This window comes from Ascaphus truei, chromosome 7 (assembly GCF_040206685.1).
Source record: "Ascaphus truei isolate aAscTru1 chromosome 7, aAscTru1.hap1, whole genome shotgun sequence".
Lineage (NCBI taxonomy): Eukaryota > Metazoa > Chordata > Amphibia > Anura > Ascaphidae > Ascaphus > Ascaphus truei.
In genome coordinates this window covers 61272076-61297786 of record NC_134489.1, presented here as the reverse complement: position 1 = coordinate 61297786, position 25711 = coordinate 61272076, and the positions used below count along the sequence as shown (strand labels likewise).

Below are 25711 nucleotides of genomic sequence, written 5' to 3'. Positions count from 1 at the left end.
TCAGGCGGCGCGTGGAGAGGCACTTGACTATCTGCGGTCTTAAGGGAGCGGGGGGGCGTGGCCAAAATGGGTCAGGGGGGCACGGCAATGCTGTTGGGGGCTGGGGCCATCACACTGTCAGGGGGTTCCCTCCCTGCTCCCCGAAGCCTCCTTGAGGAGAGAGTCTGTGGGAGGGAGCAGGGGGGCTCCCTTGATGCTGGAGCTGCTTTTCCCGCTCCCCGAAGCCTCCCCTCATTGCCAGGGGTTCTATCCTGACAGACTATGGAGAGAGTCTGTGGTGGGGGCGGCCGGGGCCATTACAGTCTGCCGGAGAGAGTCAGGTTGGTGCTGCCGAAGACAAATTGCTGGTCTCCTCCCCGCTCCCTGAAGCCTCCCCCCCTCACAGCCACACCACGTGACGCATGGCTGCTCGGGATTACAATTCTCTTGCATCCCCTGGTGGCTGACGCGTCACAGCGTGAAGCGAGCCCTGCAGGGAGGAGGGACTGGGGCCGGCTCGGGAGAAACTCAAGTCCGGTGAGTGACGCGCACGGCCGTCGGAAGCAGCGGGACCCAGGCCTTATTGAACATTTGTCTTGACCATATATTGTGACTGGATAATACAGCATTAAATTAGTGTTTCTGGTTGTTTATCATCTCGCTGAACTTAATGCTAAAGGGAATATGGCATCAGTATAGAATTTGTTGTTCAACTTTGCCTCTTTACTGCTTGGTTTCTCTCACTTGGCATTAGAGATTATGCAAAACCTTCAACTTATGACAATTTTGAAAAGTTGCTAACCAGTCTTGTGACTTTCTCTCAGGTCTTGGAAAATAAATGCACTGGTTCTTCACAATTGCAGACAGTTCTTTAATTTAATACTGGGGGTGCCCCATAACAGAGGCAGTGCACCATGTCTGACACTCCAGGGGCCCCCTTTATGTAGTAGCAGTTACGCTATTTGCTTGTCTTCTAGGGGATCTAGTTGTTTGATGGAAGGAGTTTGACACCAATGTGCTGTGGGAGCAGAGGGGTGGGGGTACTCAGGTGCTGCAACCATCAGCACTAAAAGGGTTATGCCCAGCCATGGAATTCAAAATGCATACTGCTTTGTGTGGGTGTTTAATGTAAAGAAAGACCATTTATCAGTGATGGGTGCTGTTAAAAGGGTAAATTAAAGTCAAGGTTTGACATGTCTTTCTACTTCAACTGTAGGATCTTAGGCGTGTAATATAGTGTGTGCCAATTTTAGTGTTTAAACCTTATCTTCTATACTTCTGATGCGCATGTACAGCATTTAGCATTGACCCAGCAGATCAGAGGAAAGACATGAAAAATGCAGAAGACAAACTACTTTTAATGAAAATATTTACTTTGAACCCTTTGCTCTGGGGACCCCTCTTCAGAGTGCCAAGTCCATCTGGCATAGCGCAATTATCCGTTAACCTGAAAAATACCCCCTTTCCTTTACATTGTTTTCTGCTCTCCGTAGGACACCAGCTGGGGGGGGGGGGGGGGGGGAACTGAAAGGAGTTATCACATGAAGCTACAATAAAGAGGCATTAATCTCCAAGACCTGAATGCTGCCTTTTATTCTTCATCCTGGCCTTCAAAACACATTTCAGTAACCCTTTCCCTACCAGAACAGTCAGTAATGCAGTGAAAATAAACTGCTAATTTCCCCCTCAGCTACGACACCCCCCCCCCCCCCCCCCCCCCCGTCGCTCAGACCTGTACACACAGTGTGCTGCACGAGCATTAGCATTAACGCCAACTATAAAACAAGCCTGAGGCTTGGTCCCCCACTGGCAACTGCAGTGCTCGCTATGGCGGGCTCTGTGGGGACAAGAGCTGCCCTTCAATGGGGCCGGGGCTAGGCCCACTGAGAGGGGGGAGGGGGGGGCGCGCCACGCAGTGTGTGGTTCAGACTCACAATTTTAATGTGAGAAGTAGCAACGGAGCGCTAGGCCATGCCCCTGTCAGTTCAGCTAATGAGGGTGAACCTGCTGGGTGACATCAGGCCCACCCCCCCTGGTCTTGTTCACTGCAGACTGGGGAACTCGGCTGCATGCGCTGCCAGCCTCGCAGGCACTGGGGCCGTAGCCTAAGCCTTCTGGGACACTGAAGCTGGCAGCTCTTTTAGTTGAGTGAGACAGTTTAGGGTGTGTGGCATGGTTGGCAGTCAGCTTTGTTGTAAAATATGGCACACTGCTGTACCATTTTATACTATTAGTAAATCTTACAATTATTTTTTGCCATTATGCATAGCTCTGGCCATTCCACTATTCCTGGTGACCTTACGTTGAGTACAAGTCTATTATATTACAAATACAAGCTTGGGTAGGAGAGTTTGTTAATGTGAAGTTCTAACATTATCCCCTTTGCTGCTCCATCAGCTTATTGATATCAAGCTCTTGACTTAACCAATGTCTCTCTCGTTCAATCATAGGTGCATAAATAGTTTATATTTAGTGGGGTTTTCTAAGTCCACATGGAGACTTTCTATTTTACTGACTTGCCTCATTACCTTGGGTTGCCCAGCACAGGTACTGTATTCCCAGATCGCTGCCCAGTTTAAAGTTCCCAAGATAGTACAGTAGAAATTAATGTCCTGTAGTAGAGATACACTACAGCATGTAAAACAGCACCGGTTGCCAGAGTGGCCATGAAAGGGGTTAAAGTGGTTTGCTGTGTTAACATTCAGGGCAGGGGTGAGAAAGGGGGTATGAAAAAAAGTCATAATTTGAAAACCTTTTATTTTAGGACTGCATCAGCGGTATTTCACATTTACTAATACAGTTGAAATAGAATTACTCAACATAGCTGTTCTCTGGTGAAAATGACACCATGAACATATGCACTAGAACATGCTTCATATTACAAGCTAAGTGGTTGCCACATAGCAGCTAATTAAATATAATGCTTTAGAAGAACATTTCAGAGTCTTCTATCTATTCAGACAAGTGGCCAACAATAAGTATTACCACTGGCACATCAGGGCATTTCAGTTGAATGTATCATTACATCTCCATTCAAAAAACACGTAACTAATCATGTTTCACCTTCCTCAGAGTTGCAACAATATTTAACCCTAATAAGCAGGAGTAATTCTAAGGCCAGCCAGCTGAGAAGTCCCATCCGCTATCTCACGTCTTCCTACAAGTCACAGGGATGGCTCATGCCTCTTTGTCTTCCATTTCTAAGAAATCTGTCAGGGTGCCCAGGTCTAGAGGGATCAGCAAATATTCTACTCCATCTGCACCCTGAAAAAGTATTAACCAGGTAGAGAAACAAGTCATCTGTTTTTCAACCACAATCTGCAGAGATTTCATACTGGTCAACATTACACTATTTTACATTTATGAAAAAGAGGTCACTAGAACACTAAAGAAGTATTCATATTTGACAAGGTATATACTATTTGCATTAACACAGACAGTGTGTTCCAATTGACTTTCATAGGTAAGTGTGCTGCAGAAGCAACAGTAAGATCATTTTTACGTTGTAGATTTGTCAATTGCCCCACCAAGAATTAAGATGCCACTCTTATGATTGCAAAGGCAGGAGCATGCAACACGTTCATAAGGTATTCATTTGTAGGTGTAATATTCACGCATTAAGCATCCACAAGAGAGGAAATCCATCTACCTTCTTTGTGCGGATGAGTTTGTGGTCTCTGAATTCAGTCAGCTGGGCCCTAAGTGTCAGGTCACTGTTGACAAGGAATGCTTCTCGACATTGCTGGTAGAAATCCTGAAAAGATAGACCTGCAAGAAAAGGAAAAAACACTTACACCTATTAGCTACTAGGTCATGGGGGCTCTGGCCTGCCAGACCCCATTATGTGGCAGCTACATTATGGGGCAGCCAGGGGGTTAAAACGAGGCAAAGTTAAGCTTAATTTTTTTTTTTAAATGTCTGTTTTATGCCGTTTCCTAGCAGGTTTAGAATACCTGTATATGAAGGGTTGTCCTTATTTACCAGCTGATACTCTGCCAGCAACCTGAAAATCCCTCTGAAAAAAAGCAAGAAACCTGTTTAGTCCCGAAACACAACTCGTCAACCTCCCACTCGCTCTGCTGTTTGTGTTGCGAGTATCTGTTCTGCTTCTGACACCTGCAACAGGGTAATTAGGAGCAAGTTTACCTGGCATTGGGAGTGAGGCTGCGGAGTACATGAGTCAGGGAGCTGAGGGCCAGTGCTCCGGACTGCTTCACTAGCAGCGAGTTCTCGTAGGACGTCTCTTCGATGTAGGAACTGAAAGTGGTCGCCTCATACCACAGCCAATTGTACAGACTTAGTTTTGACTGATCCCACACTGAAGGGAAAAATAAGGGACATGTCATTCCAATTGTGTCATGTGACCAACATTGTAATTAATTACACTGCCTTTCTTATTCTGAATCATCTAGTCATTTACTAGCACTGCCAGTGCACATGTAAATTAACAAATGATTTGCATTTTGGACGAACGGTCAGTAACTTGCAGAATTAAATAGTGATTTAGTATGTACAGTATTTTCAAATTGGAAGCGGTCAAATAATTTATAGAGGACTTCCTGAGGGGGGCAACAGAATAAACACAGCCTCATGGGAAAGTGGAGACCAAAATGGTTTGGTAAATTTTCGGTGGGAATTCTGGAAATTGAAATATCCAACAATTCTTCTTATGGAAAGTCCTTGTAAAAAGCATTCCATCAATACATAACAGGAACGGTGTTAAATGTCTGTAGGAGATTGAGTGAACACTCTCACTCTCCCTCCCAGTGGAGAGGTTACTGGTGTGAATTGCAGCTTGTTCTCCTTCCCCCATCTGCCTAAAATCACTAGTTATCAGTGGGAAGGAGAGAGAGTTCATGTCCCATTTGTTGACTTCATATGCCACGTGTGTGGCCCTTTCTGTTGCCTACCACTGGAGTATCCCCATCTGCTTCCAAAGTGGCCTGCAATGCAGCAAACATAACCAGGACAATTGGTGTTGAGATTAACAACTTACTGAGAGGAGCATTAATGTGGTCAATAGAAGCCAGGAGATGAATGTTAGGTATAGCAGATAGTTGCCCAAGAACTTGTTGGCTTTTGTCCCCTCTTAACATCTGACTGTCCAGGTTATGGATAAGAAGATACAGCTCTAAGGTGGGATCTGCAAGGGAAACCCAATAATAGCAAACAAGACAAAAGAAACGCTTTCTGGTAAGTAATTGCTTCTCATATCGGCTTCTCCCCGTGCTGTACCAGTTCCTTGATATGTAAAAGGTCAGCGTGCTTGCAGTGTACTCGTATAGCTCGGACAATCACAAAACTATTATGAAAACGTTCATGATTATTCACTAAATGGTCAATGCCATAAAATTAGGAATAAAAGATTTTATGTTTTGGCTTGCCCATCTTCCTTAATTTAGCCTTTCCCTGGCTTTGTTGGATGTCAGGCAGATATAATCTTAACTACAAATTCAAACCTATTCATGTCCATATTGTACCAAATGATTTAAGAGGCACAGTCCATCATCCTCCACGTATACAAAAATATATTTTTATTGACATTGCATGCCGCCGACAGAAATGTTCCCGTTTCCCTTTTATATGGTGCCTGTGCAGTTATTTCGTTTGGTATTGGAATGGGAAAGAAAATGAATATTGTCTAACAAAGCGATGGTGCTGCCTAAACATTTAGTTAATCCTGTCCCGGTGCACATGTGGTTAATAGCATAGAGATGCACAGGCACTCAGGGAACTTAACTATTAAAGTCATTTATTTAAAGTGAGTCAACATTTTGGTCCTGTTTAGGACCTTTAACAATAAACAATGAAGCCTCAATGCACATCCAATATGACAAATTATTTTGTTCATTACCATGTGTTTTTTTCCTATATTATTTCTTCTCCTAAGTATTGGTCATTTAGTTCAATCCTTTGGCCAAAAAAGAGTCATATACGTACACTCACTGACACATACACCACGTCTTTAACCCTGCTTTTCACCATTATCACCTAGCATACAGTACTTCCACTGCAGCAAGGGATTCTGGGAAATTACATGTAAAGGAGCACAGCGTGCCAAATTTTGTCTTAAATCCATTATTACATGGAACCCTTAAACCAATGCTCGATATTTATGTACATGTACATGTATCATTCAAGTTACCTTGTTTAAACTTTTGTACAATGAAGCCCATTTGATCCAAGGGGCTTCGAAAAGTCCCAGTGTGATCCAGGGCTTCCTCCGTGATGGAGTTCAGAATCTGCAAAGATGAAAGGAGAGTGAATGGGGTGTGATTAGATACTGTTTCACTTAACACACACACACACACACGAGTTGGGCAGACATGCTATTATGCAATTATCATATGTGCACTACGTAACCACTTTCATAGCCCATTCTATTGCTGCAGATCAGGGAAAAGGGAGACCAAAAAGCGCACCAGCACAAACGGAGCAGGAAGAAACCAGAACAAAAAAATGATTAAAAGGGCACTTTAATGTGGCAAAAGACCCATCCAATGCATTTCGAACGTCGCAGCGTTCTTTTTGGGTCTTTTGCCACATTAAAGTGCCCTTTTAATCATTTTTTTGTTCTGGTTTCTTCCTGCTCCGTTTGTGCTGGTGCGCTTTTTGGTCTCCCTTTTCCCTGTATTGCATTGAGTAGCTGCACAGCCTGCCTGCCTGCCCTACCAGGATGTGAGTATTTGCATATTTTTCAGGGGAACCTGCCAATGAGACATATGGTGAGTGGGTTGCACCACACACCACCTGTCTTCAGGAGGATAGTACCCATTATATGACACAATAGGTACTATATCAATTGTTAGTACCCTGGTACAGTGGTCTGGCTTATTATCATTTTGAGATATACCTGCATTTGAGCGCTTCAGCTATTTTCCATATTGCTGCAGATCCCCTTATTCCTGGCAGACGCAAGCAGAGCAAAATGAGCACAAGGTACCTTATTATAAACATAACCCAAATGAAAATGGAGAAAAGGAGTCCTGCACCCGCTTAACATGGAGACACCACTAAAAAGGGAGGGGCTGAAGGTAAAAAGTAAAACTTCGGCCAAGTTACAGGTTACCATGTTACAAAGTAATATTAAAATAACAATTCCCTCCATTGGGAATATGATCGTGAATTGGTATAACTTGGTGCTGAGGCAAGGAGCCTTGTTATCTGGAAGGGGCAGTCCTTTTTGGGATGAAAGTGACCCCCTTATATGCCAGAGAAGTCGGGGCACCTACCCCCATCATTCCTGAATGTTGACATCACCAGGTGATATGAACGGAAGGGGAGGGAGCTCCCCAAATGTTCAGGTTGCGTTCCTGTGGAGCGCTGAGCGCTACCTCCCATGGAGAACAAAAGGCTATGATGCACCAGGAACGTCACAATAGCCTCTAGCATGCGCCCTACATATCCATAATGCACTAAACAGGCATTTAAAAAAAAAAAATGAATCTCTTGAATTATAAGCATTATACTATAATACTTAAGTATTATTTGAAACTGAAGATGGTAACCATTTATTATTTTTATTTAATGTATTTTGGTGATCAGATTGTCAGTCCTCCAAGCCAAACGTAAAATGACTTATTTGCACCGTAACTATAAAGCAAGCATCCACCACCAGTTTAAGTTCTTTAAAATCTAAGGCAGTCACACATTTTAATCTGGTCTGTAACTGTTTCATACGCCCATAATATATATTATCTTTAACTGCATGCAATGTCTTGTATATAATGTATACTCGGTTCATTTATGTAACTATTTGTTACCATGTATTATTGGTCTTAACTCTGTGCCCAGGACATACTTGAAAAGGAGAGGTAACTCTCAATGTATTACTTCCTGGTAAAATATTTTATAAATAAATAAAATTAGTGAAACAAGTCAACATAGGTAGTGGGTATCCTTGGGTTTAGTGTTCATGAAGAAAAGAAAAACATTGTTTTTTTTTCACAAAATAAGTCAAACAGTTAAGGATAATGTAATCTTTCAAGGGCAGCTAATGTAATCTTTCAAGGGCAGCTAATTACACTGAAAAAATACTCTCAAAAAAAAATCACCTGCTACACGGGACTGCCTTGTTAAAATATAGTTTACACACAGCATAGATGTCTACCACTCACAGATTTCACAGTGATGCTTGGGAAGAATCCGTTGATGACGATTTGGATAGAATCCTGCAGCAGAGATGTACGAAACGTCTCTATCAGATTCCGTTTGGAGCCCAGGCCAAAGAGGATTATGTTGAAGCCCAGGCTGCCAGGAACAACAAAGTAAAAATGTGAGGTCAGTGATATAAAGAATAAGGCTCCTCTATTCAACATGCTTGATTAGTAGAAGTAGTAGGAGGCAGGTTTATAACTCAGTAGACACCCGGATTACATTATTTTATTTATTTATTTATAAAATATTTTACCAGGAAGTAATACATTGAGAGTTACCTCTCGTTTTCAAGTATGTCCTGGGCACAGAAAAACAAATAATACATGGTTACAAATACAGTTACATAAATGAACAAGGTATACATTATATACAAGACATTGCATGCACAGTTAAAGAAAATATATATTATGAGCGTATGAAACAGTTACAGACCAGATTAAAGTGTGAGACAGCCTTAGGCCTGGGACCCGCTGCGCTCGTTGGCGTGGGCGGCAATGTAGCGAGTTCCCCACCAGCAGGGGAATCCTCGCGAGTCGGTCCCGGTCCCCACTGGCTGCACAGCTGATCACACGCTGTGGCGCGTCAGCCGCTAGGAGACACAAGAGAATGGTGTTTCCTAGCTTCGACGCGTCACGTGGTGTGGCTGTGAGCCAATGGGGAGGGGAGGCTGCGGGAGGAGGAGAGGCTTCGGGGAGCGGGGAGGAGTGTGGAGTGAAAGCAGCGTGAGTGCCTGTCTGTGTGTGTGTCTGAGTGCGTGCGTGCCTGTCTGTGTGTGTGTGTATGTGTGTGTGTGTATGTGTGTGCCTGAGTGCGTGCGTGCCTGTCTCTGTGTGTGTGTGTGTGTATGTGTGTGTGTATGAGTGCGTGAGTGCCTGTCTGTGTGTGTGTGTGTGCCTGAGTGCGTGCGTGCCTGTCTCTGTCTGTGTGTGTGTGTGTGTGTGTATGTGTGTGTATGTGTGTGTGTATGAGTGCGTGAGTGCCTGTATGTGTATGTGTGTGTGTATGAGTGCGTGAGTGCCTGCCTGTGTGTGTGTGTGTGTGTATGTATGTATGTATGAGTGCCTGCGTGTGTGTGGTTTTTTTACTTACCTGCAGCCCGTGGAGGGAGGGAGGGGGGGGAAGAGTAGCGGGTCCCTCCGCTCAAGCCACGCCCCCCCCTCCCTGTCAATCCTCCCACTCCCGCCCACCTCCCGCTCCGGCCCCCCACGTCATGGCCGCACCCCCTCACGTCATGGCCGCACCCCCCCCCCGACCCGTTTGGCCACGCCCCCCGCTACTACTGAAGTTTCCTGTAGACCGCAGATCGCGGTACAGCGAGTTGCACGCGCCGCCGGCAAGCAAGCCAGCCGTGCGGACGCGTGCAACGGGACCTTAGCCTTAGATTTAAAAGAACTTAAACTGGTGGTGGATATGAGAGTCTCTGGTAGGTTGTTCCAGTTTTGGGGTGCACGGAAGGAGAAGGAGGAACGTCCGGATACTTTGTTGAGTCTTGGGACCATGAATAGTCTTTTGGAGTCAGATCTCAGGTGATAGGTATTGCATGTGGTAGGGGTGAGGAGCTTGTTCAGGTAGCTGGGTAGCTTGCCCAGAAAGTATTTGAGGGTGAGACAGGAAAGGTGAACTTTGCGCCTAGACTCTAGTGATGACCAATCTAGTTCTTTGAGCATTTCGCAGTGATGTGTGTTGTAGTTGCATTGGAGAACAAAACGACAAATTGAATTGTAGAGGGTGTCAAGTTTGCTAAGGTGGGTTTGAGGAGCCGAGCCATATACTATGTCTCCATAGTCAATAATTGGCATTAGCATCTGCTGTGCAATACGCTTTCTGACCAGGAGACTTAGGGAGGATTTGTTCCTGTAAAGTACCCCTAGTTTGGCATAGGTCTTGGTTGTCAGGGTATCAATGTGCATCCCGAATGTTAAGTGGGAGTCAAACCATAAGCCCAGGTATTTAAAACTAGTGACAGGTGTTAGGGTGGTTTTAGCATTGGTTCTAATCAGGAGCTCAGTCACTGGAAGCTTTACAAATTTATGAGCATAGGACAAATGTTGTAGCTAGAAGGAGTGGCTCAGTGAGTAAAGACACTGACTGGCACTGAGTTTGAAGCAGGGGAACCTGCAACTCCTTGTGACCTTGGGCAAGTCACTTTATCACCCTATCTCCCACCAAAAACATAGATTGTAAGCTCCATGTAAGCAGGGACTGTATCTGCAAAAGGTCTCTGTAAAGCACTACGTAAAACGTGCAGCGCTATACAAGAACAAACAATGATTAATTATCTAAACAGCTGTAAATCCGGACTGTGGAGTAAAAAGGCAGAACTTTGTTCAATGCCAATGCAAACGTTGCAAATTCGGACTAATGGCTGACGTAAATCTCCATTAAAAAAAAATCAATGATCCCCTAAGACTAAAAAATAAAACCAGGCTAAATCTAGATTCTTTGTAGGTTGTGATAAAAAAAAAAAAAAAAAAACATAAAATACTTGGGGGCCAGCGTTTGGTTAGGCGTTCCAGCTATCCCCTTCCCAACGGCAGCTGGGTCTGCGTGTATCTGTGACATGCTGACGCGCACGCACAGTGTGTATTAGAACAGGGGCGGCAGAGTACAGGTGGGCTCCAACTAGCTCTGCCTCCACTGGACTTGACCTATCAATCACCACCGCTGCCAGACCCAGCGTACCAGATCCTGCTTTGATGTCGCTGGGGAGCCCGGTTGCTTTGGCAACAGTGATTGACGGGTCAATCATCACTGCGCACAGCACAGGCACCACGGAAGTCATTTTAGGCAACTGGGCAACCAGAATTTTTCCATCCCTGGGTACAACATTAGAGCTTTTGTTTTTTTAATATCGGAAATTATACGGCTTTCAAAATTGCACAGGTTCCTCTCCAAGCTACTAGAACTTTCATCTAGATTCAGCAGCACCAGAAATGATTTGATATACAAAGCTCATGCACAAATCAGACCTAGGAAGAACTCCCGGGATGCTTGCTCAAATAAAAAGTACTACTACCAGCAAAAGAAGCAAAGTTCTCTCCATCTGTATGGGAAAGTACCACTCGTCAGCTTAAGTATGCCATAACATGTGCTTTGGGTAAGAAGATTTCTCGCTCTGTCACATGGTGGTGTGTGTGTGTGTGTGTGTGTGTGTGTGTGTGTGTGTGTGTGTGTGTGTGTGTGTGTGTGTGTGTGTGTGTGTGTGTGTGTGTGTGTGTGTGTGTGTGTGTGTGTATAATATATATATATATTTATATATTACAAAGGAAGAGTGACTCATCAGTTTAAGTATGCATTTTTTGCTACAACACTCAGCACTGATTGGAGGAAGTCTAACAAAATATGCTATAAATAAGAGCCTAGGCTGGGATAGTGCCAGAAGCTTCTCCATGGACCGTGCAGGTGCCAAGTATTCCCCTCGCTCTCTCCGGATCAGACTGATCCCGAGAGAGTGAGACTGATTGAGGCTTTCCCGAGTGTTTGGAGCAGTTTCCTGTTGTATACTGTTTAGCTGTGTAAGCTGTAACTGAGAACATAACCGAAGCCAAGTAAAACCCCTTGTTGATTACATCGCTAAGACGGTTTACTGACTCAGTGTGCAAATTATTGGCTGAATCCAGAATCTTTGCATTACACCATCGCAATATAACAACTTCTACAGATGAATCCCGACTGAAGACTGAATTTAAGCCTCGGCGTTCGATAACATTGATGTATTGTAAAACCCACATTACAGAGTTTACCTAACACTTACTGCATTTGCAGCATCCACTTATAGAACAGAGCCTTGTGCTGGTCATTCAAGAGCTGCAGTTCCCCAGCAAAAGCCGAGGGGGACTTATCCAGAAGGTTACGCAACGTCTCCTGTATGAGGAAACAGTGCGATTATATCGGGTACTCTACAGTAAAACCCACATTTTGTTGATGCAGGGTCTTTAGAGTTATAGAAAATTGCTTCCATTTTTTTCCCCCCACTCATATTGGTCGTTTTTTTCTTTTCCGTTCGCAAAAAAATGAAAAAAAAAAAAGTTTTATATTAATCTGAGATGTTCTATATACACAAGTGATTATTGATGCACAAACCGGTTACACTCTGCACGTAGATTCTTAGCTACACTGCAGTAAATGCATCATAATATTTACAGCCATTAATAAGCCACGTAACCCAAAATTACATGAGTGCTAGAATAGGGGACCTAGGCACATACCTGATCCAGTTTTGGAGTCTGCAGCCTTTGCAGGGTTCTGTCTGAAGTCAGAACCTTCGAACTACTGTGAGCTTCAAAATATTCTTCCACCAGGTTGGTCTGTAAAGGGCAGGAAAAGGGGATTTGGTACTTGAACTGTTCTTTAAAAGCAGCAATCCGCCTCCAAAATGTTATGTTAAATATGTTAAATCCATATTATGCATTATATAAAAAGTCCAGTCGCTCAACCTCATTACCAAAATAGAATACAATCAATGTAAAACTGGAGGTGCAGAAGGGAATACAAGACATACATGAAACACATTGTGGATCCCCACAGGGAGTCACAAAAAGAGTGTTCCCTATTGTTTGCACTCACCCAGTTCTATAATATACGATAGTGGATATAAATGAGTAAATATCTAAAAACTGTGGGGATCCTCATTGTGCTTCATTTAAATCCATATTATGCTACAGGTTTGTTCTTAAACTCTGGGGAATACCCATAATAATCACAAATCTGTTAAATTAAAAAGCATAAAAACACAAGGTGTTTTTAAGTATCACTAAAATGACATCCCAGCCATCAGTTGGAATGCTGACAATGTACTGTGAGCACTCGACTAGTGAGTTTTTCACAAGAAAAAAAAGGTGCCAGGTTTGGTTTTAACCCAAGTTATCAGCAGAAAGAGCTCTTCAAGATCCAGTTTTCCAACTGTTGGTTAAGCCATAAGGCACCACTGCAGCCCACTCACAGAAACGGACATAAGTGACTTATGGTTTGTTACTGCTTAGAAAATGACCCTAAAGGGCTTATACACCAAGGTCCATTGCAGGTTAACACTGGATCAGGTGCGTTAACCACCAATGGAAGTTAGCGATAAGCCTGTAACGGTCCCCACTTACAGCGGCGGTTTTCTTTCCTCTCTTGGACGGGGTTTTGTTGGGGGTCTGAGACACTTTGCTTGGGGTCTTGGCTGCAGAGGCCTTTTCCTCCAACTCCTCATCTGAGTTTGAAGCAGAGTAATCACTTTCACTGTCCGACCGCAAATTAGGTGCTGAAAAATAGGCAGAGAAGAGGTTTTCATGCAGCATTAGTGCTGGGATAATTTAACATGGTAGAGACACTTTTAGGCCACAATTTATTACACACATTTTTAGGGTGCCACAAGAAACTAGCATATGTATGTATGAATACACACACGCGACATCAACAGAAAATATGCATTTTCGTTAAGCAAGTTTCATGAACTTGACTTTATTTTCACTTAAAATCAGGATGCGGGAGGATGAATATGGGCCGCTAGTATACAAACAGCACATTGCAGCACTAAAAGGGGCCCTGTTGGTACACAACTCAAATACTCAAACAATATGTTATAAGCAAAAACTGGCAAAAGAAATGTTCCAATTATCTCTCACTCGCAAGGTAATCATACATACCCGACAGCCTCTTCCTCAGTCTGTGAGGTGTTGTGGATATGAATTCATTTTTCCTACCCTTTAAAAAATAAATAATAATAAAACATTTTTTTTTTTAAAGTACAATATCCCAATGTCGCCAAATCTGAGCTATATTCAGAGCAAAATCTTTCCTGCACAGTCCAGATTCTTCGTGAACTTCGGGAAGAAACCTGATCTCACACATTGATACCTTATGTACAAAAAGGGACAGGAGATCCCAAATAGAGATCGCAGTCCCAGGAGGAAGAATGGGAAGTTACAGAAGCTGAGTAAAAAAGGTACGCAACATTGATATTTGGAGATTGGAGTATCAGAGGGTTGTGATGCACCCCTAAACCCTTGGAGATGAACAGCCACTCTGATAGCAAAGTGCTTAATAGATCATCTACAACTCCATTATCCACCTACCTCCATCAGAGGTAGGGTGTGTGTGTGTGTGTGTGTGTGTGTGTGTGTGTGTGTGTGTGTGTGTGTGTGTGTGTGTGTGAGAATACCCGGCGTTGCCCGGGCGTGGAAGGGCAGGGGGCATGGAGTGGAAGAGGGCGTGGGGGGTAGGGGGTAGGGGGCGTGGAAGGGCAGGGGGGGAGGGGCGTGGAAGGGCGGGAGGGAGGGGCGTGGAAGGGCGGGACGTAGAAGGGTGGGGGGGAGGGGCCAAGGGGCGTGGAGGGCAAAGGTCAGGGAGGGACAGGGGGGCAAAGGTCAGGGAGGGGCGGAGGGGCGGGGGGGCAAAGGGCAGGGAGGGGCAGGGGGGCAAAGGGCAGGGAGGGGCGGGGGGGGGGGCAAAGGTCAGGGAGGGACAGGGGGGCAAAGGTCAGGGAGGGGCGGGGGGCAAAGGGCAGGGAGGGGCGACGGGGCAAAGGGCAGGGAGGGGCAGGGGGGCATCACAAGCACCCACTGACACGGGGGCATCACAGCCACAGGCTGCACCTTGTCCCACAGACAGAGCTGCACCCACTACCGGGCTAAGGACAGACCCAGTCACGTCCTGTACAAAGGCCGTGGCACTTACACACCCCCTGCACCCAGGCCGCGGGTGGCACTGACCTGCCGGTAGCCGCTGTCCGTGGGGTTGAAGTCGCTGCCCCCGGGCCGCAGGGAGAGCTGCAGGTGTGGGAACCCGTGCAGCCAGTAAAGGAGGCGGGTCACAGTGCGGGGAGCGGACACAGCGGCATCCCGGGGAGGAGAGCGCGGGGGCGCGCAACGCGTGCACACAATTGAGAGCCGTGGGGGGTGTCCCGGGTGCTCGCTCCGCCGCTGACTGTAGCGGCGCCGGGGGGGGGGGGAGGGGGATGGGGGTGAAAGCGCGGGAAACGGAGACACGGGGAGAGGAGGTGCGCGCATGGCATCCCGGGGAGGAGAGCGCGGGGGCGCGCGGCGCGTGCACACAATTGAGAGCCGTGGGGGGTGTCCCGGACGCTCACTCCGCTCCCCCGCTGACTGTAGCGGCGCCGGGGGGGGGGGGTGGGGGGCGATAGCGCGGGAAACTGAGACACGGGGAGAGGAGGAGGTGCGCACGGGTCACGATGACTTGGAGGCTGATGTTCGGGGAGGAAGAGGCGGAGCCTCCGGGACCGGCGGGTAAGAGAGCGGGAGATGAGCCTCCGGGACCGGCGGGTAAGAGAGTGGGAGATATGTGTGTGTGTGTGTGTGTGTGTGTCGTCACTCCGCCTCAGGCCAATGAGAGGTGTGCGGGGGCGGGCGGCCCAAGGGACCAATGAGATTTCCCCTAGGGACACAGGAAGAAGCAGACAGGCATACAGTGCTTTCACTAATATATAATAAGATATATTCATTCATGTTGAGTTTCAATTTTCATTTCTCCCCTTACAACTACAAATCCCCCCCAGTGTTGTAAATCGTGATTTTCTTCATCGCTAGCTTCGGAGGTTACCATGGCAATTATTAGACTGATGGGATCTGGGTGGAGCCCCATTTCAACTTCCCGGACATTTCAAATCTGATGCTCGCTTGAAATATTAAAAAGCAAAAACAGTGTTGGAACGAGAAAGATCTCTTAAAGTTAAATAAATATCAGTGCAGATTACCACTTTAATACACCTCGGATATTTTACTTGTATACTTCACTATATTTTAGCAACATTCAACATGGCAAGGTTTCCACTCACCTTTGCAGGGGTTTTGTTTGATGCAGGTTGTTCTGTTAATCAGATTAAAAAGAAAAAGAGCATTAACACATTGAATGTGCTCACAAGTACCCAGGCATTTTTAGAGTCTGGAATGTACACCCACAGCGGATTTTAAAGATGGCGGAATAAATGTTTATCACGTACTCTTGCTGCTCACAGGTGGGCTGACAGCTTCCTCAGGACTATCAGATTTACTGAACGTCACCGTCTTTCCAGGTGTTCTGGCTATTTCAGAGGCTGGCAAAAAATGAAAATGCATTTTCTTTTTAAATACTTCATTTGAAACCCTTTGCTGCATGAAAGGCCTCGAGTGTAGGGTCGCCACATGTAAGTTTGTATACAGGTAGTCATCGTTATCCAACGTTACACTTTACAACGAATGGCATATCCAACGCTTTACAATGCAACCCTAAGGGCCGTTTTTCGATGCCGGGATGCATTATCCGATGCTCACCGCCACTGATTAACATGGGACTCGCTTTACAACTGTTTCACTATCCAACGCTACTTCCAGAACGGATTCCGGTGGATAACCGAAGACTGCCTCTAATAAGGGCCGCCAAAATCCACTATGAAAGTGTGACATCACAATGCGTGATGAATGATTTGTAAATGCTTTGAGCTGAATGGTATCTCCCACTTGACCGCTCAAGTCTTTGGTTATTATCCTCTCTGCTCTTGGCCCGGGCGGGGAAAGAAACACATTCAACTAACAAGTAACGGTGGGAGAAAAAGGAACGCCTACAGGGGTGGGGGTCATGGTATTAGGAGATGACCAGGCAGTGTCCTAACTATTATTATTTTAATAATTTAGTAAGGCGATATCTATCGGAAAAGCTAACCAATACACTCTAGTAGAAATCTATTAGGTTATTATGATGGATTTCATTACAGTAATTTTAATTTCATGCATTTCACATCCAAGCACTAAAATACAGGACAATTATGCATCCCGGCAGACCTTTCTGGGACAACGGGACAAGGCAATGAAATAAGGGACAATCCCGTATATATACGGGACGTCTGCCTACCCTGCTTAAAAGCTGATTATCCTTACCTACCTTACAAATTGGATTTCAGTGACAAAGATTAAGTGGTAGCATGAGGGTTGTATGATAGGATCATGTCCTATGTGAGGTCTTTGCTAATGTCATTCGTGAATTGTATCCAAAAAGACAAAAACATGCTCCTTGATCTTAGGAACCATCATGCAAAATGTGGTTATGGGATCTTAAGAGATGTCCAAATGCATAGCGAACAAACTGCTTTCCAAAATATTCCATCCTGATCACTGCGACTTCGGAATTGCTGTGGCACAATTTCGGGAGTTTGGTACAAGCAGCACGTGTTGTGTGCTACATTATATCTGCTGCCTTTGCCTTTTGGAGCTAGGTTTACAGGGCTAAATAGTTACGAGTAGAGCTTCACCCTCAGACGCAGGAAGGTAGCAGGCGCACTAGTACACTTCCCAGGAGCCGGACTGAAGCAGACGTTTCCCAGGGTCAGATCCCGCTGGTCTGTATCCATTGCCTAAGAGGGACCCTCCCTTACAGGACTTTACCATAGCGTCTGCTTCTGCTTTATAGGCATTGCTAATTTCTCACCGAGTGTTAGGAGACTGTCAGCAGGTTGCATCTCTCTATACTGATAGGTCAACTCCAAATTCTGCCCTCATAAGCTATTTCTGGACTTGCATATTAGGAGCCTATCATCTCTTACCCCAGGGACTGTACACATGTAGGCATACCTCCCATTAGGTCTTACAGACTTTGGCGTCTATTAAGGTTTTCCCTGAGGTACTGCACCTGGTACTGTGTGTCCACAGTTTTTAGGGAGGTTTTTTTGCAACAGGGTAAAGGGAAGTACCATTGGTCACTTGACCTTTGGGAACGGGCTTGAAGAAGGAGCACATCCCCAAAACGTTGCCCCCCTTATTCCCTTGCATTTTTTTCAACCACCCTTTTTCCCCCATTTTCCTTGGCGTTTATCACCCCCATTTCCCCTTGTCCCACCGTTCCCTTCCCCTGTGCCTCTCCCTACCTTCCCATTGAGTCTATACACATTCATCATATCGTTTTCTGGCTATTATTGTCACTTTACCCCACGGTATGTTTATGTTATTTGCTGTTATATTTTTCACGTATTAAAACAATTTGGCTAATTCCATTTCTCTATTTGTCTTCTGTGAGTGCTGGGAATACATTCATATTATCCAGAGCTGGGCGAATGTGTCAAAATTCGACCAGTGGATTACTTGCGGAGTTCTAGACAAAAATTTGATTTGCAGATGAATACGGCAGGCATAAGCTTATAGGGATCCATGGTAAATTGGGCAAGAAGCAATAGTGACACACTGTGTGCTCATTTGCATGTCATTACCCAGAATCCCTGGTTGTAGTGGAAGCACTGTATGCCAAGAGATAATGGGGAAATGTCTCAGTGTTGCAGACCTCAGACATGTGAATGTGCTCAAAAGTGATACATTTATTTGCTGTACGGATGAATATTCAAATGCGAAGATGTTGTTAAAAAAAAAAAAAAAAAAAGTGAGCGAATGTATTCAATTCTGCAGGTGGCCACCAGTCGCTCATTCGATTTGACCAGACACTTGATGAGAGATCTATTTTCGTAGAGACCCAAGTGCTATATATAACCCACCTTCAACCAACATGTGGAAACACGAATGTGCCCAAAAAGGAGCATAACGGAGATATATGCTAATATGATATGCAAAGTATATTTAAATTAAGTCAATGGGAAATTGTGGGCAAAAACAGCCCGATAGAATAGGCCCCCAAGTCACACAGTTTTTGCCAAAATAGGTTGCTACACATGGTAAAGCAGGGGCGCAATTAGAAGTTCTGATTGCGGGTGCAGTTTTTACCAGCCCTCCCCATCGACATTGTGATGTCATGGCAACGCATCACTATGTGAGGTCACTGTCACGGGACTGCGCTTGGTCATGGCAATGCGTTGGCATGTGACGTCACATCACCATGATGACGCAGCGGCTACTGTCCTACAAAGGCTCTGCTCTCTCCCCCGGCAATCGTGGGGAAGAGCACGGGGCCTCTGTAAGTGCGACACCGATTCTTGTAGGGGGGTGCAAATGCACCCTTCCCAGCCCCCCCCTGATTGTGCTACTGTGGGAAAGCACTTTTAAATGACACAGGCGACCTTACCCAGCAGTGCCATCTTGTTTGAGCGTTTTATAGTGTAGAAGGAGTACACGTTCCCTCCGCCAGGATCTGTAAACAGAGATAATAAAACAGTGCAACCTCAATCTGTGAATCTCAGCGCACGAGTACAGGGGAGGATGAAGCGGGATTAGAGAAGTGAGCGAGTTGGAGATGGGTCAGCTCTGAAACTACCTTGGATATCAGTCCCAAGCACATCCACGTAGTCCTGTTCCTTCCAGACCTCTCCCGTTTCATCATCCAAATCCTCCGTCACATTTGTAACTAAATTCTTCACACTGACTGTGCGCGGAGCTGTGCTGCTCCGTACTTTAACACCTGAAATTACAACCATACTCTTGAACATGCAATTATGGTACACTAAATTAAAGCATCAATCTCTCCTTGGATCAATGTGAACTAATAGCCACATTTAAAAATAAAAAACTCAAATATATTAAAAGTATTTTTATTTTTTACTTTAAACATTTCCACTGCTAATAAATGCTTTGGGAGGTTTTTACAACCTGTATCTATTTTTGTGTGTGATAAGACTGTTTCTGGAAATTTACAGGTAAATAGATTTTTTTGTAATGTAATTATGATGCATCATTAATCAAACAACCAGAATTAGCTAGAATGCAGCCGACCCAAAGATAAGGGAAACAGTTGATATATGATGGAAATCAGTACACTTGGTATTAATCAGTGTAATTGCATTTTTCTAACTAAACGAGACACACTAAGTTTTTTTTTTTTTTTTTTAACCCACTGAAATGGACAGCCTCTTAAAAAAGCAAAATTTACACACAAGGCTGTCATTTGGTCACTAAAAGCATCATATGCAACACCTCAAATTAACAGAGGTGATATAACATATTATGATGCTGCATTCCAAGCATGATTTTGTATTTGTAGTGTTTTAATGTGGTCATTTTGCAAACTGCTATATTTGTAGGATTAGATCCTTACAATTTGCAACATGCCTCAATTCCCCTGCAGTATGTGCATGACTAATTGAATTAATAAATACACATAACATCAATATAATAATTGATATGTTAGCACAGACAATAGAGCATTTGCTTACACATTACAAATGGGTTATTAATTATCATCAGCCTGCAAAAAAACACGTTTTTTTTACCAACCATAGAGGTGGATTCTGTGCATGTCAGCCGCACGCACCTTCTTGTTTATCGGTGATGTGGTCCAAGACATCGTCATCAGACACAAACTGCACATGCAGAGCCTTTGGCCCTTTAACCTCTTCATGGCTCATCTCTAATGTTCTGCGAGACAAATAAAAGGACTTTATACAAATCAACGTTATACTTTAACTCTACACAACATGAACAAGCCAACAGTAACAAAATAGTATATAGATAAAGAAAAACCTAGCGCTGAGTATAGTCCTCACTGGGTGTCTAAACACAGTCAAATTTCTTCAATAAGGTCCACAGGTGCTTCCTCTTTTATGGTTATCGTCTCAAAACCCTTGTACTAACTGCAGACCAAAATAATCAAATAGAAGAGCACACCAAGATCCACCTTGTTGGATGGTGCAGTGACCTTTATTAGAACAAACTATATATATATATTTTAAATGTAATTCATTGCACTCACAATCTCAGTGTTTTAAAGATAGCACATATAATAAGGACTTGTGTATATCGTGATTGCTATTTAGAGAAGAGGAAAGAAGATTATAAACTTATATGTGTGTAATAAATACACAAACAAATGAAGCGTAACATCTAATGATGTCAAAATAATATAGTTATATACTGAAACGTCAGGTTACATGTTTGCTTGTTGGACTTAATAAATTATTTGTTTATTATTTCTACTGTTTCGTTATGGTACTTTGGATCACAGCTGTGTGTTTATTTGTAAATATTATAATTTTGATATTAGTAGTATGGTCTTGATATGTGTATACACACACACACACACACACACACACACACACATATATATATATATATATCAAGACCATACTAATAATATCAAAATGATAATATGTAGGTCTATTTTAGATATATCAAGAATGTATAACATCAATAGGTTAATAATAAAAACGTTATACACAGTATATGAAGATCATTATAATAATTATATGTATATAGTTTAGCTATTACATAGTAATTATTTAAATATCAATAGAGTATTTATACCGTATTCTTTATCTGACATGTATTACGATGACATACATATGTATCAGGACGCTGATAATGTTTAGATGTTATGTAGCTGTTCGTTGGATGAGATTATACAAACTGTACATTATAAACATGAATATGAATCACGATATATTCGTGGCACGGACGCCTCGGACACGCTCGTCCCGTCTCTCCTACTCCACGGCGCCTCTTTCCGGTGTGTAATACAGTCCCGTCTTGTCACAGGGCACAAATCGCCGCGCCTTAGCCAATCAACGCACTGGTCTCCGCGCTTCAGCCAATCAACGCACTGGTCTCCACGCCTCAGCCACTCAGGTGTTGGTAAGTGCTTGTGCTCGACCTCCTTAACCACCAATAAGGAGGGGGCAATGCTCTCCGCCAGCCAATAAGAACTCACCCCTTCTGAAGGACCACGTGAGTAAATACCACGGGAGCAAATAGGAGCGGCCATGATGGATGGTGTGTAGCTGCTTAGGTGAGTGATCACCATCACGTGACCTGAATGTGCACTTATACGGCTTCCTAGGGATGGAGTATATACACTTGCAGGCTGGAGATGGAGTATGTACACGTACACACACTCAAACTGCTCCCTGGGAATGGTGTGTATGTATATACACACACACACACACACACACACACTAACTGCTCCCTGGGAATGGTGTGTATACACACACACACACATTCACTCTAACTGCTTTCCTTGGGAATGGTGTGTACACAACACGCACACACTAACTGCTCCATGGGAATAGTGTGTATGTGTGTGTGTGTATATATATATATATATATACACACACACACACACACACACACACACTAACTGCTCCATGGGAATGGTGTGTATGTATATACACACACACTAACTGCTCCATGGGAATGGTGTGTATGTATATACACACACACTAACTGCTCCATGGGAATGGTGTGTATGTATATACACACACACTAACTGCTCCATGGGAATGGTGTGTATGTATATACACACACACTAACTGCTCCATGGGAATGGTGTGTATGTATATACACACACACACACACTAACTGCTCCATGGGAATGGTGTGTATGTATATACACACACACACACACTAACTGCTCCATGGGAATGGTGTGTATGTATATACACACACACACACACTAACTGCTCCATGGGAATGGTGTGTATGTATATACACACACACACACACACTAACTGCTCCATGGGAATGGTGTGTATGTATATACACACACACACACACACTAACTGCTCCATGGGAATGGTGTGTATGTATATACACACACACACACACACACTAACTGCTCCATGGGAATGGTGTGTATGTATATACACACACACACACACACTAACTGCTCCATGGGAATGGTGTGTATGTATATACACACACACACACACACTAACTGCTCCATGGGAATGGTGTGTATGTATATACACACACACACACACACTAACTGCTCCATGGGAATGGTGTGTATGTATATACACACACACACACACACTAACTGCTCCATGGGAATGGTGTGTATGTATATACACACACACACACACACTAACTGCTCCATGGGAATGGTGTGTATGTATATACACACACACACACACACACTAACTGCTCCATGGGAATGGTGTGTATGTATATACACACACACACACACACACTAACTGCTCCATGGGAATGGTGTGTATGTATATACACACACACACACACACACTAACTGCTCCATGGGAATGGTGTGTATGTATATACACACACACACACACACACACACTAACTGCTCCATGGGAATGGTGTGTATGTATATACACACACACACACACACTAACTGCTCCATGGGAATGGTGTGTATGTATATACACACACACACACACACTAACTGCTCCATGGGAATGGTGTGTATGTATATACACACACACACACACACTAACTGCTCCATGGGAATGGTGTGTATGTATATACACACACACCACACACACTAACTGCTCCATGGGAATGGTGTGTATGTATATACACACACACACACACACACTAACTGCTCCATGGGAATGGTGTGTATGTATATACACACACACACACACACTAACTGCTCCATGGGAATGGTGTGTATGTATATACACACACACACACACACTAACTGCTCCATGGGAATGGTGTGTATGTATATACACACACACACACACACACACACACACACTAACTGCTCCATGGGAATGGTGTGTATGTATATACACACACACACACACACACACACACTAACTGCTCCATGGGAATGGTGTGTATGTATATACACACACACACACACACACACACACTAACTGCTCCATGGGAATGGTGTGTATGTATATACACACACACACACACACACACACACACTAACTGCTCCATGGGAATGGTGTGTATGTATATACACACACACACACACACACACACTAACTGCTCCATGGGAATGGTGTGTATGTATATACACACACACACACACACACACACACTAACTGCTCCATGGGAATGGTGTGTATGTATATACACACACACACACACACACTAACTGCTCCATGGGAATGGTGTGTATGTATATACACACACACACACACACACACACACTAACTGCTCCATGGGAATGGTGTGTATGTATATACACACACACACACACACACACACACACACACACTAACTGCTCCATGGGAATGGTGTGTATGTATATACACACACACACACACACACACACACTAACTGCTCCATGGGAATGGTGTGTATGTATATACACACACACACACACACACACACACACTAACTGCTCCATGGGAATGGTGTGTATGTATATACACACACACACACACACACACACACTAACTGCTCCATGGGAATGGTGTGTATGTATATACACACACACACACACACACACACACACTAACTGCTCCATGGGAATGGTGTGTATGTATATACACACACACACACACACACACACACTAACTGCTCCATGGGAATGGTGTGTATGTATATACACACACACACACACACACACACTAACTGCTCCATGGGAATGGTGTGTATGTATATACACACACACACACACACACACACTAACTGCTCCATGGGAATGGTGTGTATGTATATACACACACACACACACACACACACACTAACTGCTCCATGGGAATGGTGTGTATGTATATACACACACACACACACACACACACACACACTAACTGCTCCATGGGAATGGTGTGTATGTATATACACACACACACACACACACACACACACTAACTGCTCCATGGGAATGGTGTGTATGTATATACACACACACACACACACACACACACACACACACTAACTGCTCCATGGGAATGGTGTGTATGTATATACACACACACACACACACACACACACACTAACTGCTCCATGGGAATGGTGTGTATGTATATACACACACACACACACACACACACTAACTGCTCCATGGGAATGGTGTGTATGTATATACACACACACACACACACACACACACACACACTAACTGCTCCATGGGAATGGTGTGTATGTATATATACACACACACACACACACACACACACACACACACACACACACACTAACTGCTCCATGGGAATGATGTGTATGTATACACACACACACACACACACACACTAACTGCTCCATGGGAATGGTGTGTATGTATACACACACACACACACACACACACACACACACACACTAACTGCTCCATGGGAATGGTGTGTATGTATATACACACACACACACACACACACTAACTGCTCCATGGGAATGGTGTGTATGTATATATATATATACACACACACACACACACACACACACACACACTAACTGCTCCATGGGAATGGTGTGTATGTATACACACACACACACACACACACACACACACACTAACTGCTCCATGGGAATGGTGTGTATGTATATACACACACACACACACACACACACACACACTAACTGCTCCATGGGAATGGTGTGTATGTATATACACACACACACACACACACACACTAACTGCTCCATGGGAATGGTGTGTATGTATATACACACACACACACACACACACACACTAACTGCTCCATGGGAATGGTGTGTATGTATATACACACACACACACACACACACACACACTAACTGCTCCATGGGAATGGTGTGTATGTATATACACACACACACACACACACACACACACTAACTGCTCCATGGGAATGGTGTGTATGTATATACACACACACACACACACACACACACTAACTGCTCCATGGGAATGGTGTGTATGTATATACACACACACACACACACACACACACTAACTGCTCCATGGGAATGGTGTGTATGTATATACACACACACACACACACACACACACTAACTGCTCCATGGGAATGGTGTGTATGTATATACACACA

At 44.2% G+C, this 25711-nt stretch overlaps 2 protein-coding genes across 9 annotated transcripts in view; one reads left to right on the top strand and one right to left on the bottom strand.

The window, feature by feature from the left end:
* Nucleotides 1-2719: 2719 nt before the first annotated feature.
* Nucleotides 2720-25711, bottom strand: part of ORC2 (origin recognition complex subunit 2) — a 65682-nt gene continuing 42690 nt past the window's right edge. Inside the window, exons 1-17 of one of the 5 annotated variants that reach the window (XM_075608672.1) lie at nt 21396-21526; nt 20299-20402; nt 19306-19449; nt 19117-19182; nt 16079-16171; nt 15914-15945; nt 13767-13824; nt 13230-13381; nt 12345-12443; nt 11891-12000; nt 8097-8229; nt 6125-6221; nt 4976-5122; nt 4126-4297; nt 3933-3994; nt 3629-3747; nt 2720-3243 (exon numbers count right to left, since the gene is read on the bottom strand). In XM_075608672.1, coding sequence (XP_075464787.1) covers nt 3157-3243; nt 3629-3747; nt 3933-3994; nt 4126-4297; nt 4976-5122; nt 6125-6221; nt 8097-8229; nt 11891-12000; nt 12345-12443; nt 13230-13381; nt 13767-13824; nt 15914-15945; nt 16079-16171; nt 19117-19182; nt 19306-19449; nt 20299-20402; nt 21396-21406 — 1686 coding nt within the window. In that variant the 5' untranslated portion in view covers nt 21407-21526 and the 3' untranslated portion in view covers nt 2720-3156. Of the gene's footprint in view, nt 3244-3628; nt 3748-3932; nt 3995-4125; nt 4298-4975; nt 5123-6124; nt 6222-8096; nt 8230-11890; nt 12001-12344; nt 12444-13229; nt 13382-13766; nt 13825-15913; nt 15946-16078; nt 16172-19116; nt 19183-19305; nt 19450-20298; nt 20403-20507; nt 20690-21287; nt 21527-25711 lie in introns of those variants that run through there. The other 4 variants (XM_075608673.1, XM_075608674.1, XM_075608675.1 and 1 more) reach the window with 4 other exon arrangements.
* QNG1 (Q-nucleotide N-glycosylase 1) overlaps nt 21680-25711 on the top strand; it is a 26558-nt gene continuing 22526 nt past the window's right edge. For 3 of the 4 annotated variants that reach the window (XM_075608679.1, XM_075608680.1, XM_075608678.1), the window contains exon 1: nt 21681-21768. The gene's annotated coding sequence lies outside the window, so the exon portion shown is untranslated. Of the gene's footprint in view, nt 21769-25711 lie in introns of all 4 variants that reach the window. The other variant, XM_075608681.1, reaches the window with a different exon arrangement.